The 18191-nt window shown below is 39.4% G+C and overlaps 1 protein-coding gene and 1 long non-coding RNA gene across 3 annotated transcripts in view; one reads left to right on the forward strand and one right to left on the reverse strand.

The window, feature by feature from the left end:
* Positions 1 to 980: 980 nt before the first annotated feature.
* The window catches only part of LOC135305164 (uncharacterized), a 35505-nt gene continuing 18294 nt past the window's right edge, over positions 981 to 18191 (reverse strand). The window contains exon 4 of the long non-coding RNA XR_010366441.1: positions 981 to 1029. This is a non-coding gene — a long non-coding RNA (uncharacterized LOC135305164). The remainder of the gene's footprint in view (positions 1030 to 18191) is intronic.
* The window catches only part of ADGRL4 (adhesion G protein-coupled receptor L4), a 127313-nt gene continuing 118952 nt past the window's right edge, over positions 9831 to 18191 (forward strand). Inside the window, exon 1 of one of the 2 annotated variants that reach the window (XM_064428525.1) lies at positions 9831 to 10120. Coding sequence is in view for 1 of the 2 variants with exons in the window: in XM_064428522.1 (XP_064284592.1) it covers positions 10023 to 10071 (49 nt within the window). In the remaining variant the exon portion in view is untranslated. The remainder of the gene's footprint in view (positions 10121 to 18191) is intronic. The other variant, XM_064428522.1, reaches the window with a different exon arrangement.

Below are 18191 nucleotides of genomic sequence, written 5' to 3' on the forward strand. Positions count from 1 at the left end.
AAAAATTAGCTTCTCTTGAGGGTACGTTAGGTCAAATTTAAGATAGTTGTTGAACTGCTAATTTCTGTGCTTTGACTATAATGAGCTCTAGGTAAACATTTCAGACATAGAAGGCTATGTTTTATAACAAGATACCATTTAGCCACTGTACTAATTTTTATCTGTCAGGGAAGGACTCTCTTATTTGTGCACTTTCAAGATATTTGTAAACCTTATTTCAGATCCTTTGTATGGACAAAATTTACAGTCTTACAATCCCTGCAAAAAGCTCAGCTGTTCCCATCCAGATTATCTCCTGCAGTTTTTCTGTTAGCCACTTCTTTTACAACTTTCTTATGCTTTTGAACGTATTCGTGTTTTAGAAGTGTCAGCAAGGAAAAAAAAAAACCCATGAAAAAGTGTGTGTTTGAAATAAAATAGTCTAGAGGAAAGTCAAGAGGGAAATATTTGTAAATAGACAGTGACCTGGCAGCTCTGGAGTCAAGAGCTTCAGTCTGAAGGACAAGAAAGGGCAAGTCCATGAGTATAGAAAGTAGGGATCTGAAAGAGTAAAGAGGGGTGCTGTCATGACAGCAAATAAAAGAAGCAAGTGATAGAGCTACTTTAGTTTTTCTTTTTCTCTTTTATATTTACAAAGCTTGTCTCGAGCTAGGAAATGCAATTTCTTTCTTAGCATTTCTGTCCTTCATTCAGCAAATATTTTTTCTGGCTGCCTTGTGTTTGCTTCTCTCTTGAGCAATCAGAAACTCTGCCATCAGCTCTGGAAACAGTATCAGAGACTTTCCTAAGGTTTCAACTGAGATTTAGGTCACAAATTTTGAGGATCTTAGATTTAGAGTGTGGTTAACATTCAGTCCACTCTGACTTTATCACTACTTTTGCAGGTAGTCATCTATAATTTGCCTTTGTGCAGAGGAGAGAGGCTTTCATTATGAAAACAAACTGATGAAATGTGTCCATTTAACCTGAGCAATCTGACACTTACCTTTGCATGTCAGCTGGGCTCTGTTGAGGGTGTGATATTGATGTCTGTAACAACACAATAAGAAAAAATATCATCAGAGTGATGTGCTGGATTTGGTTGTTGAAATGGATGCACTTATTTATCATATGGTTGTCTAAACCTCGTGTGATGCTGCTGCCAAGTGCAAACCCCTCTTGGAAACTCTTCTGCTATGAAAGTTGGTGTATTCTAAGCAACCTGAGTGTCACACACCCAGGCTCACTCTTCAGGGTCTGCGCACACCTGCAGGAACTGGCCCATCCTCTGCACAGGGAGCCAAGCGAGAAACCTTCTCTAGGAAAGAGGTGCAAAATGTCATCAAATGTTTAAAGAAATAGAGGAGTTGTCCCAGGAGAAGCAGCATCTCAAATGTAAATCCAGTATGTGGATGTGAAACTAATCCAGGTATCACCTAACAGTTTTGCCTCCATATCAAGCAGAATCGGGACTGAACAACACAGTCTTTGTGCTAGCATGCCAAGCAAATAGAGACAGAAAAGAGAATAGGGACTGAAGTGCAGTGATTGTAAAGAAGTCACCCAGAAGTTTTTTAGTTGAAATTATTTTCCTCTGTAATTCAGGGAAACCGCATTTCTCTGAGTAAAATGGGAATCTACAGAATATTTTTTTTATTAGTAGAAAAATTGATACATCTTTCAAATTAATTAGTCCAATAGATCAAAACTGAGGGGGGAAAAAAGGAACCAAAACCCAGTAACATTTGGTTTTCATCAAGCTGACATGGCTGTCAGCTTGAGCTACCACAACACCTTACATAAGCTAAATTGCAATATTTTAATGCTACCATTTTTTGTATATTGGCTTTTGGTGTTTCATCCTGAAAAAGTAAAATGGAAAAATATTTGTGTGTTAATAATGTGCACAGCACTTCAGTGACACAGATTCATACTGAAACAGCCCCATTTTGCTTAGCTTAATTGATTCTTAACATTTTGATGCTGGAATGCGATGTTTGTTTTTTTTTAAAAAAGAGAACCCAAAAACATTATTTTTTTAATTTCTGTTTTCCATTTTAAGTATAAATATGCTTTAAGAAGGAAAACAACTTTTCATCATGATTCCGGGAAAAAAGTCAGAAATTTCCCATGAGCCTCAAATTCAGATCTTTATTAATATTTGTCTTTGAGCAGCATGAGTCAAGATCCCCCTCTTGCCAGATAACACAATGGATAAATATTGGCATTGCTTTTACTTAGTGGAGTCAGTGTTAAGTGATTGGAGTTTTTGCTCAGTTTGGTTTTTCTCAGTATTATGTGTTGGGGAAGGTACTCTGGCATAAAATAAGGATATTTGACATTTCTATCCCTTTTAACTGTGAAGAACTGAATGAAATTTTTAAGGGTTGGTACTCTGTAGGAGATAATATGTTGTATGCCCGTTTTTTGGGCCACCCAGACTCTGTCCTATAGGGTGTGAATTACAGAATATACTTTTTATCTCCCTGCCTCTAAGCTGACTGCTACACCCAGCCTGAAACCTTCTATACTGTTAAAAAAAAAAAAAAGGTCAGAGTTTGAAGAAGAGGAGCTGATAACCATCTCAAACACTGCTAAAAGCGAACATATATTAATACTTTAAATAATTTAATATATTTCAAGTTCTGACGAATTAAAATTAGTTTTAAAGGTTCTATAGATCAAATTAATTTCTTGGCTAGAACTTGAAATGTCCCTTTCAGAATAAGAAGTCACTGGAAAATCTTCTTGATACTTTTCTATTCTCCTCAGTACTTTTCTTATTCATCTCTTTTACTAAAAAAGATTTATCTCTTATTTAAATAGCACTAGATACATTTCATATAGAAAACCAACTTCTAAAGTGTGGAGCTTTCGTCTTAGCAGCATTTATTAAAGCGCTCCAAACATTTATTCTTTTACAAAACTACAGAGAACTACTTAGGTTTTTTGACAGATTCAGGGGTCTTATTTAACCAATAAATTCACCTTCAAGCTCAAAACACCTATCTGCTCAGGGCAAGGTGATTTTTGGTTTAACTGTCCTCCTTCCCAGAGGTTTATAATCCCTATGTATTTGTGTATAAATTAGAAATCTTTTAAGGCTCTGTAAATATCTAAATGAGGACCATTGAGTTATTTTCCTGAAATTATGTCATGACATAAAGCTCTTACAAATGGAAAATGTAAGGATTTTCCTAACAATCATTAAGAGGCAAAGGATGTAGGATTTGGTGCCCTCATTGCAGCCAAACTCCAGGAAATGCTGGCACTCACTGCTCACCACAGACAGCCTGGACAAATATTGGGGGGACAAATACAGGTGAGGGCTTGTAGCACTGCTGCAAACATGACACCTCTGAACATCAATTCAAACTTATGTTCTCTTCTACTCTCTCTCTTTCTGAGATTTATTTCAGCTGAATGGCTGCCAGGGCTCTCAGTATTACTGGCTCTTGGAGCCTGCTGTTGCTTTAGCAAACCAACTCTGTTTGACTCTGTCTTCTGTATGGTTGGAAGTTGTTTTGGCTGAAGGAGCAACCTGTGATGGGAGAAAAAGCCCATTTTTCTCCAAGCTTTACATTTTCTAATGCTGGAAACAGATCAGAAAAGAGGAGGGGAGGCAAGCTCCCCAAAGCTTTCCTGTAGGACTTCTCTGCCCCCACCCTCAGGACAGGCTATCTGTGAGGATCAGCTCACATCTGAGATGCAGCAGCTTCTCAACACATGCCAGCAGAATCTGCAGAGTCCTGGCAGAAGCATGCTAATGTCTTTGAGGTAGTTACTTTAAGTTCATTTAAAATGCAATTAAACAGAACAAATACTGTGAGGAAATGGACAAGATTTTGCATTTACATACAAAAATTAGGGGGAAGATCTTTTCATCACATTATAAATTTTATATAAACATTTTGGAAGGGAAATAATATGTGGTGATGATATAGACTGATATAATGAAATAACTAGAATTATGGTATTGTCATCCATGGGGTCAAAAATTGTTCGTAGGAAAGAATTAATAATTTATGGAAGTGTTTATCCCTGTAATTAGATGCTGGGATTGGGAGTCATATCCTGCCTGGTTGTTTTAAGTTCTGCAAAAATTAATCCTGAACTCTAGAAATAGAAACTTTTGTGAAAAAAAATCAAAACTTTAGAAGGTTATTGTATTTTTGTCTAAAAAGGCTCCTTTGCTCTGATTTATAATGGGATGAGCCTTATTTTCAGACAAAATGCAGGATGCAGGCAAGAGTAACCATGGGATTTGTCTTGGAAAGGGAATTGGAAATGAGCAACGAGTCTATGATTTTGTACATGTAGTCCAGCTGTACTAAATGGTAATAAGATATTTCAGCATATTTCTTAACAAGTTTATAGTCTGTAGTGCTAGACACTGTCAGCTGGAGCATACCTGCCCACCCACTGATAAACATGACAAAGTTCCTGCTTAGGTGTTCTTGAGCTTGAACAAGGAATTTTCAGTATAATGTCACAGAACTAAAATTGTAATAAAGCATTTATGTTGAATACTACTTTTCTACAAGCATCTTCTGTGCCAGTATGGCTTGTACATCTCTTTGAATACACCAGGAGTTCAATTCTAATCCAGAGTAAAGGGATGAATTCCCGTTTCAATGAACTTTACTTGAATGAATGCAAAAGTGAAGGTTTAGCTTTTGGCAGGCTACCTCCTGTATTTTTTCTGACTAATGTTAATGAGTTTGATATTATCATAATGTAACAACTGCATTTCATTTTTAATCTGAATAATTTAAAAAAAAAAAAAACAAACCTGGAGTCAAGGGGGAGAATGGGGGCAGGGGAAATTACTTGAAATGCAATCTGCCCTAACTCTCAGATGTACTAATCTTTCTTGGCAAGGAGAATACACTGAATTTATTTTTCCTGCTGAGTGTAAGTGGGAGAGAGCACAGGTAAGTGAGAGAAAAGCACGAATTCCCACTTGCCCTTGAACAACTGGCCAAGAAGTTCAGACCTACCATTCCTTATGCCCCATAAATCCACACAAACATGGGCACAGGGGAAATCTCTTTCTCTAAATAGCCAATACCCATCTCTAGCAAGAGGCTTTGGAAACACTGCGTGCCTGTGGGCGCAATGAGGAAATGCTAAAGGACCAAATCCCTCATGCTGTCTCTGGGTTTGGAAGGCCATGAGGTTGGATATAATGCTGTGGGAGTCACAATACCCAGATAATATCTGCCCAGGTAATATCTGCCTAGATCCCAATATGATCAAGCCCTCAATGAGCCTGGTAAAAGTCCCATCCTTTCTCATTACCACCACAGAAACACACAATTACAAGTGCCACAACTGGGCACTATTAAAAAATTCTTTTTTGTCCAGTGATCACTGACTGATACAGCTATGGGGTCATCATACAAAAACAATCCATTATTTTGATTAGTGTAGCACTTAAAGGCCAGCTTGCACATTAACTATTTTAATTGTCAACTACAACAGCACTGTGGTGTAACATTAAAGGTGCTCTAAAGTTTGCTGCTTGCTGACAGTGCATGACAGTTCTGCAGACCATAACACTTTCCCAAATGCTCTGAGGCAGGCAATATATATTTTATTTTTTTGCCTGTGTAGTTTGAATTAATATGAGTTTGTCTGAGAGAAGTCCAGATGGCTGGATTGTTATTAGTCACCCACACACACTGTTCTCTTGTAGAATGAAAATTTACATTCTGAAAAAAACAAGGATGAGGTTGTTTTGTGTTCAAGTCTTTTATTGGTGTGATTTTAAAATAAAATTACATCAATTCCTTGATGAAAAGGTTATCTTTCTTTAATTTGAATGAAATATCAATGAAGTTACTCTAAATTTATTCAGTAGAAGACCAGACCCCTTCCTCATAAATGGTCGTATGTCTGCTCTCCTCAGCTGCCTTTAGATGTTTATTGTATAAGTTCTATATTTTGATATTCCCTTAACCCTTAAAGGTTAGAGTGAATTTGCCAAGGAGCCTCTTGCTTGTTTTCCTGCCCTCAGGCAATGGTCTGCCTCTGACACCTTTATCATCTTCCCGCATCACCACCTGGGACAACATGAAGTGGCCTTGTTTCCTTAAAGCATGGAATAAATACCAATGATGGAATTTTCTCTCTGAATCCCAGTGTCCTCTGAGGCTGCCTTCTTCCCTCAGGTCTATTTCATCCCTTTTTTTCCCCCCTCTTTTTCAAGTCTATGGTCAGATTTTTTTATTTTTTTTTAGTTTTAGGGTGGTTTTAGGTGTTTTTTGAGTTTTAAACATTATTATGAGGTCAAACAGGCCAGTCAGCTGCAGCTGCTGGCTGCCCCTGCAGTCAAATCAAGTCTTCTGCCATCACATATCCTATAAACTCTTTTTTCTTTGATGCCAGTGTTTGAATTCAGAGTTTGTTTTGTAGTTTTTTAGCGTTGATGAGATTATGGAAGAGATTTTTCAAAGGCATAAACAAGACTTCTGTGCCCAAGCCCCTTTGGCTTTCAGCAGGACTAGCTGGTGCCAGAAGCATTTTGTGACCTTGACAATCTTTCCCTGTTTCTCAAACAAAGATGGTACAAATGAAAGGTTCTGTCATCTTAAAGGCATTTGTAGAGATCACAAATTGAGGCTTAGCTAGACAAACAATTTCAATCCAGTATGCTTTGTGGTGCAGCTATGCCCCAAAGCCCCAGAGCACGTTGGCTGCCGCAGAAGTCGGGGCCTTTGCTGGGTGCATGCCAGAGGTGCCAGCCCCACGAGGATCTCCAAATGCAGGCAGTGGGCTGAGAGAGGAACTTACTGGGGTGGCACAGTGGGGACCACTGAGGCACTGGGAGGAGGGAGGTGTCCAGTGTGAGGAAATGGAATATTTATGGAGAAACCAGGCGGAGTAAGGATCTCTACTCCCATCTTGCTTCTCTCTTAATTTGGGGAGGTCTCTCGCTGCAATAACGCATGACACAAAATTTGGCATTTGTGGTGACTACTGGAGGAGGAAACTGCTAACAATATCCATCTTCCAGCAGATGAAAAACCAATTGGATATGAGCTTCTTTCTCCACCTCTCACCTCCACGGATCGAAGTACTTAACTGTGTAGTATTCATTAAGTAAAATCCCACTGCTGAATTCTGTTTACCTGGTAAAGAGACTTTTTTGTCACTGTTCCAATTAATCAGTGTTTCCTGTGCACATGGAAAGAATCTCTAAGATCTGATTCATCTAGCGAGTCCCCTGCTGTTGCAGATAATAGCAGGGTGTGGGTGGGCATGGCTGAATAATATGCCTTAAAATTCCTTTTGGGTTATAAGTTCCTGAGGCATAATGACTTTTTAGGTACTCTGTCAGATGTCACAATGTCACATCATATAATGTAAATATGACTCATGTAATCCAGTTTGATACATTGCCATTAGAATATGCTGAAGGGTTTTTATGCAGTGAAATAATCCACACAAAGTGTTTTCTCCCTGCATTTTACTGTTTCAGGTGGCAATGTTTGCAGGAATCCAACCAATCCTTCCCATTTACCCTAAGACAGACGAATCTCAAGAGCCTTTTCAGAGTCTCTTGACATGGTAGAGCATGGCACAGTGAAAAAAACCTACTGAAAACGGTGTAGAAGTGGCAAGTTTTGACCCTCAGGAAGAGAAAAATATGGTTATTTTAAGAGACAGAAACTCCTAAATCCCTCTGGTAAACAGCAGGAGATGCAGTCTGTCAGTGTCTCGAAGTCTCCGAAATCTGCTGAACCATTTGGCACTGCCTTACAGTTGAAAATGTTTTTTTCTTCTTCTGATAGTAGAAAAAGGAGAGATTTTGTTGGGTTTTTTTTGTTTTTGCTTTGTGTTTGCTTTTATTTGTTTTGTAAGCAACATCAAGGACACACCTCAGAGTAGTAAAAAACAGATTTTTTTTCTACATTTACTTGCCAGGTAATCACAGCAGTGATTTGGCATTCTAGCTAACAAGAGGTAAACACAGAAATAAGGAAGCATTTCAGCAAGCAGCTCACTGCTGTCTCTTAAAAGAAGTGGCCAAAATAAATTTAAAAAAAAAAAAAAGTTCCTCCATAAACCCCTAGAACAATAGATCATTATTTTCTCTCCTGTTTCGCTGGGGGTGGAGCTGCTGAGATGGAACTGATTACCCCAGCTGCAGGGCAGTGTGGCATTGCACAAACAGCAAAGCACAGGCTGTGCTTTCCAAGGAGAGCCTTTGGATTGTTTGGAGTCCACCAGGAAGTCAACTCTGCCCTGGTTTCCGATGCGATTCAATAGGTTATTTTCCAAAGATGTCTGGAGCCAGAATAAAACCCGTCTAACAGGGCCATCAAGAATATTCCCATGATTATAAAACCACAGGGGGACAACTTGTTTTGGGAGGTGCACTGACAACGAACAACAAAACAGTGTATGCATTATCAAGCAGATATTGTGTTCTTGAATAAAAGACTGATAATGCCTGGGCACACAGGGCTGCTTTCTGCTCACAGCTATAAACAGGCTACTCCTACTGACTTCAGACAGCTGCATGTAACTTGGAGGAGAAACTCAAAGTTTTTCCTCTGAGGTGTACTTTATTTATTATTAATTCTCTCTGGGTCCTCTACATTTCAAAACTCACTTGTACAATGCACTCGTTTCTTTGAACTGGGCTGTAGCCTCATGCAGCTCCAAGAAGGGAGGTACAGCGTGAGGAGCTTTGGCTTCTGAGCTGTTAGTTGGTCACAGGACAGACAGTGCTACTTGTCCTTTTGGCACAGGTTTTCCCCTTCCTACATACTTCCCCTAAAGTGGTGACACAACTTAGAGAGGCACCACTGCCCTCTGCCCCGCCCCTTCTCACAGACGCCTTTGTCACACACGGTGGTCACAGTCTTCTCACTTGCTGTCCTGCCCTGTAAATTCATACTAACCTCACAATATCCGGGATGTTTGTGACTGTGCTTTTCTTCTTCCCTCTGGTGTTTATTTCTTTTGTGATGCTTCCTGCCAGGTACATGCTATTGCAGTCAAAAGGGCCATGCAGATATGAGCACGTAGCCCTTGTCTGGAGTGAACTTTTCTGCAGTCATTGTCACATGTGTCACCTGTGACTGCTGTACTCAGATCCATCTGACTCCAGTGTAGCAGTTGTAGTCCCTTTTACTTTGTTTTCCTACTTAGCACCACTGACTGATGCTTGTTAAGGGCTCCTCCTTTGGGATGAGGCTGAGTGAGTCCAAGTATGTAACACATTTCCCCAGTGGAGGTATTAATGTATCCTGAAATCCTATTCCTTCCCCTTTGGGTACAAAAGGACTTAACTACTGCAGGTTCTCCTGTGCATGATGGCTGAGAGACACAATGATACAGGAGCACTTGGGAACAGTATTCAGTGTCACTTGGTAATGATGCTGAACGGGAAGAACAAGGGTGTTCAGTTCATCTGGTAACTTGGAGACAGACTTCCTTGCAGCAGGATGGACCTGGATTGCTTAAGTAGCTGGAATATTAGCTAGTGTCCATGAAATAACTTGTGAAAATAATGGTAACAAGTGAAACTGTTCTAAGTTTCAAGTCTTGTCAAGAGCATATGCATAACTCCCACTATGAATAGTAGTTATGGGGGAAAAAAAAGGCTCTAGAGCACTCATGTCCTTTATTGTGTATGATGCTGAACACAGAGCAAATCAAAAATCCTGCACCAGCTAAAGGCAAATGATGCAATTCTGATAGACTTGCTGGAGATATTATACTCACTGTTTAATATTTCCCCATCTAATATCCTTTTTTACCAAATACCTTCGCAGCAAAATGTTAGACTGTTTCACTCTGTCAGTCCTTAATTGGGAGAATGTGTTCTGTACTAGTACCAGTTCCAAGAAGCACAGATTAAGAACTTGTCTGCTGCTTCTGCCAAGTACTTCTTTCAGAGAGGAGAGAGAAGATCTTATGTCTCTCACTGAAAGCAGTGGGAATCAGAGCAGCTCTCCTGAAATCACCTTCCTGTCTGTTGCAATGATCAGCAGAAGAGCAAGAGTGGCTTTGAAAAAGACTGCTGGCATATGGGCAACACAAAGGAAGCTGCACATTGTGACACTCCTAAAGAAAGAGGCAAAGGGTTCAATGGTTTCTTTATGAATCTCACAGCTGGATCACTAAGGTAGGAAACATAAGCAAGCTATCATGTCACTCTTGCAGGAGCAGAGAAAAGATGCTCCTCTCGCTGCCTAGCGAAGCTGAGATGCTGCAGTACTTTTTCTAATCAATGCAGGTCATATACAGTATTTCTGAGCTTCAGGTTTAAAAAATGAAACCACAAAAATGCAGTGTGCTGCAGCATGTGTGACTTTGTGTTTGGATTATAAAAGAATTTTGGACGAGTTTTTTTCTGCTAGCACACAACCTTGCTGCCGTGCAGCTGGACTGACTTGGGAGTATTTAAAGGGGATAAATTAAAAAAACTGCTTAAGGGTTTAAAGACTAATAAGCATGGCAAAACTTTCCATGACTAGGCAGCAGTTTCAGGTCTTGGCTCTTTTTGGCTCTCATGTCTTTTCCAATTCTTTTTTCTAGTCCTATTTCACTGCAGATGGATGTGGGATGGAACAACAGTGTATGATGTCAGGACAGAAATTATCAGTAGAAATTAGTTAAACTTTCAGTGTTCTCACAGAGCAACCCTTTCCATTCTCCAACAAAAGGCTCCCTTGCTGTTTTTCCCAAGGTAGGATAATAAGCATTACCAGCTGCACAGTTCTAAGTGATGCAGATATACAAACTCTAGAAGAGATATATCACTATATTTTTCCAGGAGACTTCAGACTAAGCAGTGTTTTCCAAGCAATATCTCTCACTAAAGCCTTTGGATTTTGTGTTACTTGAGAACAGAAAAGACTCCTCTTTCCCTCTGTGACTTGTGTGTGTGGGCTTGCACACAAAAACACTTCTCTCTCTTACACTTCCCAACCAGTTATATGCTCAACAATTAAAATGTTTCACTCTCAACTTACTGGATGACATTTCAATAATCTTCCAGTATCTCTCTATTTTCATTCAGAAGAGCTGTGATGCCTTAGAATGTGCAATGAAACAAAGTTGGCAGTTTTGATTTTCTTTGTTATGAAGGAGAGACTGTTTTACTAAAATTCAGATGTGCTTTTTCCCCCCATGAAAATACAAAACTTGTAAAGTAGAAAAACTATTTTAAACATTGTCTTAAACCATTCATTCCTCATGTAATGTCTTTCAGAGCTTTGTATCTAATAGCTTTGCTTTTATTTAAAAAGTACAAAAAGACACATTGAAGAGTCATAATACTAGTAGTCAGCTTGTGTCCCTGAATGCTGAAATTAATTCTGTTCAGGATTTAGCAAATATCCACCTTCAAAGAAATCAGTCTGTTTGAACTCAATCTAAACTACAGTGAATGCACCAACCTAATGTATATGAAAGAAAAGGCTATGCTTCTCCACATCTAAAATTGTATAATATGTAAAGGCACAGAGGTTTTTATGTTGGCCAATATATCTGAAATATTCAATTGCCAATCAGAAATGTCAAAGAAATCATGTCCTAAAGAGATGTAAATATTTGTAGTCAGTTAAACTCAAGATACTGAGTGGGATACAGAGTTTCCGGATCTGGTCAGAGTTAGGCGTGTATTCGTGTTGGGAATATGTACTCATACAGAGAAATAAGAGTAAAAATATAGCTCAAAGGTTAAATGAAAAGCAATGGTGTTGACTTCTCTGGCTGACCTTAAAATTCTGTGAGAAGGATATATAAAGTCTCCTAATGCAGGGAATGGCTGCACAGGGAGATGAGAAGGAGGTTCATGGTGATGTGGAAGGGTGAATGAGTTCAACAAATGTCACAGTGATTTTTAAGCGTATTTATAATTCTACAGAACATGCTTTTTAGAATTCCTGAGGATTAATGAATTTGCAACATGGATGCAAACTGAGTCTGTTCAACCAAAATAATACTACTGAGGTAGTTCCTGTTGGTCTTTTTCTTGTTTGGGTTTTTTTATTCAGGGTGGTTAAGCCAGATCCTAAGACTGACTCATTCAGAGGAATTCTGAGTGGATTGGTAGGAAGATGCCTTGGAGTATATATTATGATGACTTTTTTTTTGTGCTGGGCAATTTATGTGACATAGCCACTGAAAATGTCGTGCAGGAGAGAGAAAACAGATATGATTTCCTGAGGAAGGTGGGGAGGAAAGAAATGTTTTCTGCAGAAGTTATGGAAACAAATCTTATGTGGGAATGGTGACTAAGAGAAGGTGGGGTAGGGAGCAGGGCTGCAGCCAGGGGCAGGATGTTCTGCCGAACTTCCCAAGACCCCATGGCGGTGCAAGGAGATTCCAGAGCAGCCTGGGCAATTTTGCAACCCCTTCCACAAGCTGCCCATTTAACAAAAGATTGTTTTACATAGGGATTTTTGTCAGCTCTTTTCGTGCAACTTACGTACCTATTAGATTAGGTTCAAGTTTCACTTACATTCATGCTGTATCCAGACAACATGGATAAACTGTCCAGGCCTACACGCTGTTCTGCACATTAATTAAGATCCAAAGCAGCCTAACAGAGCATGCTGGTTGCCTGGCTCCCACTTCCTACCACTTTCTCAGATCACCATGTAGCCATAAAGGGGAATGAGTCTGTAAAAGGTACCTTTTTCTAATTGAGGGCGCAGTGTCCTGGCCACATAGGAAGAATGCTACTGTGCAGAGGCTCTGTCTACAGAGCCAGATTATTCTGTAGAGCATTAGTCCCTGGATTGTTATTTTTTCTTAAACTTTGAAATCCTGCACTCATTCAAGAAATTCAAAGTGTTAGGAACATGTTCATGTTTTAGCAAATGTACAAGAGGTTCAGGGAACTGGCTACCACATTAAATAGTTACCCTGTGGCCTGCACTGTAAATGAAGAGGAATAACAGAGGTTATTGAAAGTTGTTCTACTTTGTCACAGAGCTACTGGAGCTGCCTGAGAAGCATTGCTTGCTTTTTGGAAACCCTAGAGAAGAATATGACCTAGGAACAATCACACCTTTGTAGTCCAATTGTTCCCATGCATTAAAAAAAAAAGCGGGGGGGAAGTGATCAGGGTAGCAATATTGTACAATGTGGCTATGTTTTAAAGTTACTCACAAAGTCTATATATTGTTACATTGCTTTCAGACACAGTAAAAGGCCAGTTATTAACCCTGCAATTATCCAGCCTTATCACTGCTGTCCACACAGGCTGACTGAGGCTGGAGTTCTAGATTATATTGTTTTCATTACAGTGACCAAAGTAAAATTTAATTAGAGACCCATCTCTCAAATGGACAATTGAAAAATTTAAGGATTAGGAAATTATTCCTTTTTCTTAATAACAATAAGCTATTTTTCCATTCTGGATGGGGTATTTTTGATAGTCTGGGTAGCTCTTCTATCAATTCACTCTTTACTGGCTGTAAAACATTATTATGGGGATGGGGGGAAATGGTGTTCATGACATTAAAAAGCATATCCCTCCTGTCAGCTTTGAGCATGGAGAAAGAATATCTAATCAAAAGGGTTTGCACTGGATCATATCAGTTCCTGACTGCAAACTGTAAATCCACATTGTAGCAGCAAGACGAAATGATCTACAGGTAACAGAAATGGAAAAAATGAATTGATAGGGAGATCAGACTGTGACTAAATGGAAGCAGGGAGGCTGAAAGGCAGCATTTTAATAAGGAAGGCTTTTGTATGGTTTTCAGGTACAATTGGGCAGATTTGTATGAAACAAAATTTCATCCTGGAGACCATTTAAATTTCATTGATAAGAATGCACTTCATTGCTTCATTTAGAAACTTCCACTGTGGCTTTCCCCCCCCCCTTATTTCTTTGTATAAAATAAGAACCATCTGTAGGAAAAAAAAATAAAAACCCACACAACTTGTTTGTGTGACTGCTTTGCTGTTGTTGTTTAGATTTCTAGGAAACAGATGCATGTTTCTCATTTGGGGAAAGCATACATCTGTTCTGCCAAATTCTCTCCAGAAATTCTTAATTTTTCAGTAAGAGCTCATTCAACTGCATTTGAAAATAAGAAACTTTCCCTCCATCATCTGTGTACACACAGAAATGTTACAAGGAAAGATGGTCATTTTGACACAGTACGGAATTGTTTTCTCAGCAAATCCAAAAGTGTTTGCAAAATGCTATATAATAATTTAGGTGAGAAGGAAAAAAAGAGAAGGTAGCAACAAATTTGCTTCTGTAATATGTGAAAGAATATTTGCACAGTTGGAGCTCTTACAGTCTCATATTGAAGAGTGGCATACAATTTAACAAGACTGAAACCAATAAGGTTGTATAGAAATTTGTGTGTAAGGTTTAATAAAAATGTAATTCTGTCTACAAATTACTTAAACCATTGAGTAGAATTCTGTAGTAGGAGTATTATTCTCTTTCATGGTTTAAATATTTTGTAGGAAGGTTATCATTATGTTACATTTACAGGTCTCCTCCAGAAGGGGAGCAGGGGAAATAACTTCATGAGTTCTAATTGTTAGTCTACTTTTGGATCTACTTCAAAACACTAGTTTGTATATTTTTCCATTGCTTCTTGTTTTGAAAAGAAACAAGAACTACAACATTAACTAGTAATAGCACATGACTCATGTTCATATGTGCCCATTTCAGGGTTTGGATTAAAGTAACTTGCATTAAGGTATCTTCCTTTGCCTAGGGGATTTTTATCTTCAGTTTAGAAATAGAGGATGAAAAAATGCATAATCAGTAGTAAAATCCCAGTGCAGAAGGAATCTATGAGTACATCAAGTAGAGCAAACCTATTAACTTGTTCACCTTCAGGGAGAAGATCCTACAGTAGTGATGCATTTTGGAAATAAATTCAAAGCAGGTGGACAGAGCAGCAGGAGGGCAACAGCAGCCAGTTAGAAAAAAGTGAATCCTATGGACTGTGGGGAGCTGCAGATTAGAATTGCCAAACTGACTATTTCCTACTCCAGGTCTTAAATAAATTAGACCTGCACAGAAATGTGGGCAATAATATCTCCCCACATGGCACAAACAACAATGGAAATGAAAGCTGCCTGTGTGTGCTGCAGAAAAGCTCTGAATGCTCAGGTGTGGTGTTGCTTCAGTCCTATTTAAGCTTGTCACTGTAAGTGAAGTTTGTGGCCAGATGTAAATGGGCCCACAAGTATTTCTTAATTCTCCTGTTATTGTCTAAGTAGCAGTGAATTTCTTTCAGTGCAACAAATACAGCTCCTGTACATTCTTCCCTAAATCCAGTACTGATGCCATCAGGTGGTGATGGTGTGGGACTGGTAGGAGATGAGAGCTCAGCAGGGAGGTCACGGCTTCCTGAAGGAATGACAGGAAGGGAGAGACATCCCTGAATATACCAGTGAGTGAGAAAGCTGTGCTAAGCTCCTGCAGCAGCCTGTCCAGTCGAGGCACCCTGCAGCCTCCAGATATCCTTTTCCAGCTCGCAACAGGGTCTCTGTTTTCCTTTGAGCAGCAGATATAAACAGCTGCCCTGAGTTAAAAGTGAGCCCCGAGTGCCAATGCAGGGATGGAGACTTCTGTGCAGTGCCAGCCTAACCACTAACACTTCAGAAAGGGGTGGAAGGGGTGGCTTTGTTCAGACACTCTGCTAATGGACTTAAAATGGGCCTTGAATGTCCTACCTGGGCTGCTGCTTGAAGCAGGAGCGATCCACTCATCCTCAACCTGTATCTGTCCAGAAGAGTCCCTGGCTCCCTTGATTTGTCACACTGGCTGATGTGTGGCTGCTTGCACTGAAGTGCATCAGTGTGTTCATGTACCCACACCTCTGCTGCTCTGCTCCTGGAGGTCTGGGCTGTTGGCTGGTGCTCCTTGGGCAGCTGTTGGCAGTGGCTCTGCCTGGATGTTGCCACCTGCTCGTCTGTCCAGAGATGGCTGATATTCCGCCTGCTGTCACTCTGGCTGTATCTTTTATTTTTTTGTCTGTGGCAGCTGGCCTGGTTGTGGGTTGATTTGTTGCATGCAGTGTTTTTTCTCCCCTGACTGAATACCTTAGGCTACAAATTATACTCTGAATTTTCCATCCCACAAGGGTGCAATGGAAAGCCAGTTGAATGCAGAAGAAATCTCCTGCTGACTTCAATGGGACACTAATCATATTCCAAATCACTGATGCTACAGGGTTCATCATGAAGTTTAGCTCTTTGCTCAAAATACTGCACATCTGAGAATAGTTTCCAGCAAATTATATTCTTTTGGAAATGTCCCTGCTCCCTTATTGAGGCTTCTTAGCATTTGTGCTTCTGGGTCTCACCTCTTCTTAAGAGCTACTCTTGAGAATGTATCTTTAGTAATTTCACTCTGAAGAAAATTCCTCCTCCTAAAGTGTCCTGGTCTGCATTTCATTCCATTTAACCAGTGAAAAAGGTTTCTCACTGCTGAAGAAATTGTTCTTTCAAGGCAGACATTCTCCCTTCAGTATCCTGAGAAAGGAGCTGAATTTTTGAAAGAGCAAATTTCTCTGCTGCACCTTTTGAGAGATGCTGGAGTTTTCCTGGGATTCCTCTCCATCCTCCCAGTAAATTACACATATTAGTGAGACACTCAGCATTTGTAACTCCATTCTCTTTATTTCACTGCTTCACATAGAATCTTGAGATACTGGGAGAGTCTGCCCACAGCTGAGTCCCCAGCAAGATGAGGTCCCTTAACAGAATTTCACAGTTATGGGATTTGGTTATGTAATGTGGCGCACACCATGGGCACATTTGCAACAACCTTCTTGTGAAATTCTTTCCACTTTAATTAGGGGAGCATCAATATTTGTCTTCTAACTAAGGATTTAGTAGAGGTTTAACACTTATAAATCATCATCTGAAACCTGACAAGTGTTTTAGTGCAATAACATGTTTCTAAAACTTTGCTGTGATGAGTTTGTTGTGATTAGGTTAGAGGAGGATGGCAATAGGGAAATCGAACATTTTTAGGTGGGGTTTTTTTTCTCTTTTGATAAAGAATAGAACTTACAATCACGGTTAATTCATAATGCTAACCTTGGATCTTTAAAAAGGAAAGAAAAAGGAAGATCTCCTTTGCTAATAATTGTAATGAGGTTTGAGACTTTCAGTTGTTACAAGTAAAAACTATATAGCAATTTAATGTAACAAAGGTGATCTATGCTAAATCAATTTTATTTTCATCAAAGCCATTCATGGATGCTCATTGTTAAACTTCCAGCAAAAACTGGCATGGCTTTTGGCTTCTGCTCCATGATCTGCTTTATTTCTGGGGGTACACATCGTGTCTCAAGGTCATGAGTTGTAAAAGCTCTCAAGGGGCTTGTGCTGATTGTCCTTCATAAGGTCTGGTTGCAAAAATGTACTGACTGTGTCAACATTACTTTATTTCCTATCATGCTAAGGTTGAGTTTGGGGCTTTTTTGCTTGAGAATTGGGATTTCGGGTTTTTTTGCACTGCAAGGTTTTGCTGATGCATTTACTAATTTTTAAAAAAGTGTGGTAGTGACTATGGTGTCAGGTAAAAGTCCCAACTTACATCCATTTTTTAAGATAGGAAGCACCTTAAGAAATTAAGCTTCTACAATTGGTCTATTCTGAAGCTGATATTCAGAGTAAAGTTACCCATGGAATTGACCTACAGTTGTCAATAATTACTGGAGTTCTGCAGAGCATGTGTCTTCCTTGGCAGTTACACAATTTGAATGTTCTGCCTCAGGAGAAAAGGATCAGCTCTGCCAGTTCTGTGAAAGACACTGGCTGGGAATCTAGTTCATCCTTGCCATTCAAGAGAAAAATTTGGTGGTGCACTCCTCAGACTAGACTAAGGAAATAGGATGAATAAACTAAAAACAGAATTTACTGAGTTGAAAAAACCAAAACCTCAAAACAGTTTAAGTTGAACCTATTCCTTTTCATAGAGCTCCTAAAATGTAATGGGTGACTGAAGGACAGAAAATCAAAGCCCCTTTTTTCAGCAATAGGTTGACTTTATCACTTGAAAAATACACAAAGTTCAGTGTAATCAGTCAGGTTTAAAGTAGTTAATGTGGGTGTGCTAACAGAAAATCAAACTTCCTGAAATGGTTCTTTTTCAAAAACAAACTGCCTCCAAAATACTGATTTAATATTTAAGGGAAAATATGGAATTCTGAAAAGCTGAACAGGTTCAAAGGCTGTTTTAACCAAAGGGGTTAGGT

This window comes from Passer domesticus, chromosome 7 (assembly GCF_036417665.1).
Source record: "Passer domesticus isolate bPasDom1 chromosome 7, bPasDom1.hap1, whole genome shotgun sequence".
Lineage (NCBI taxonomy): Eukaryota > Metazoa > Chordata > Aves > Passeriformes > Passeridae > Passer > Passer domesticus.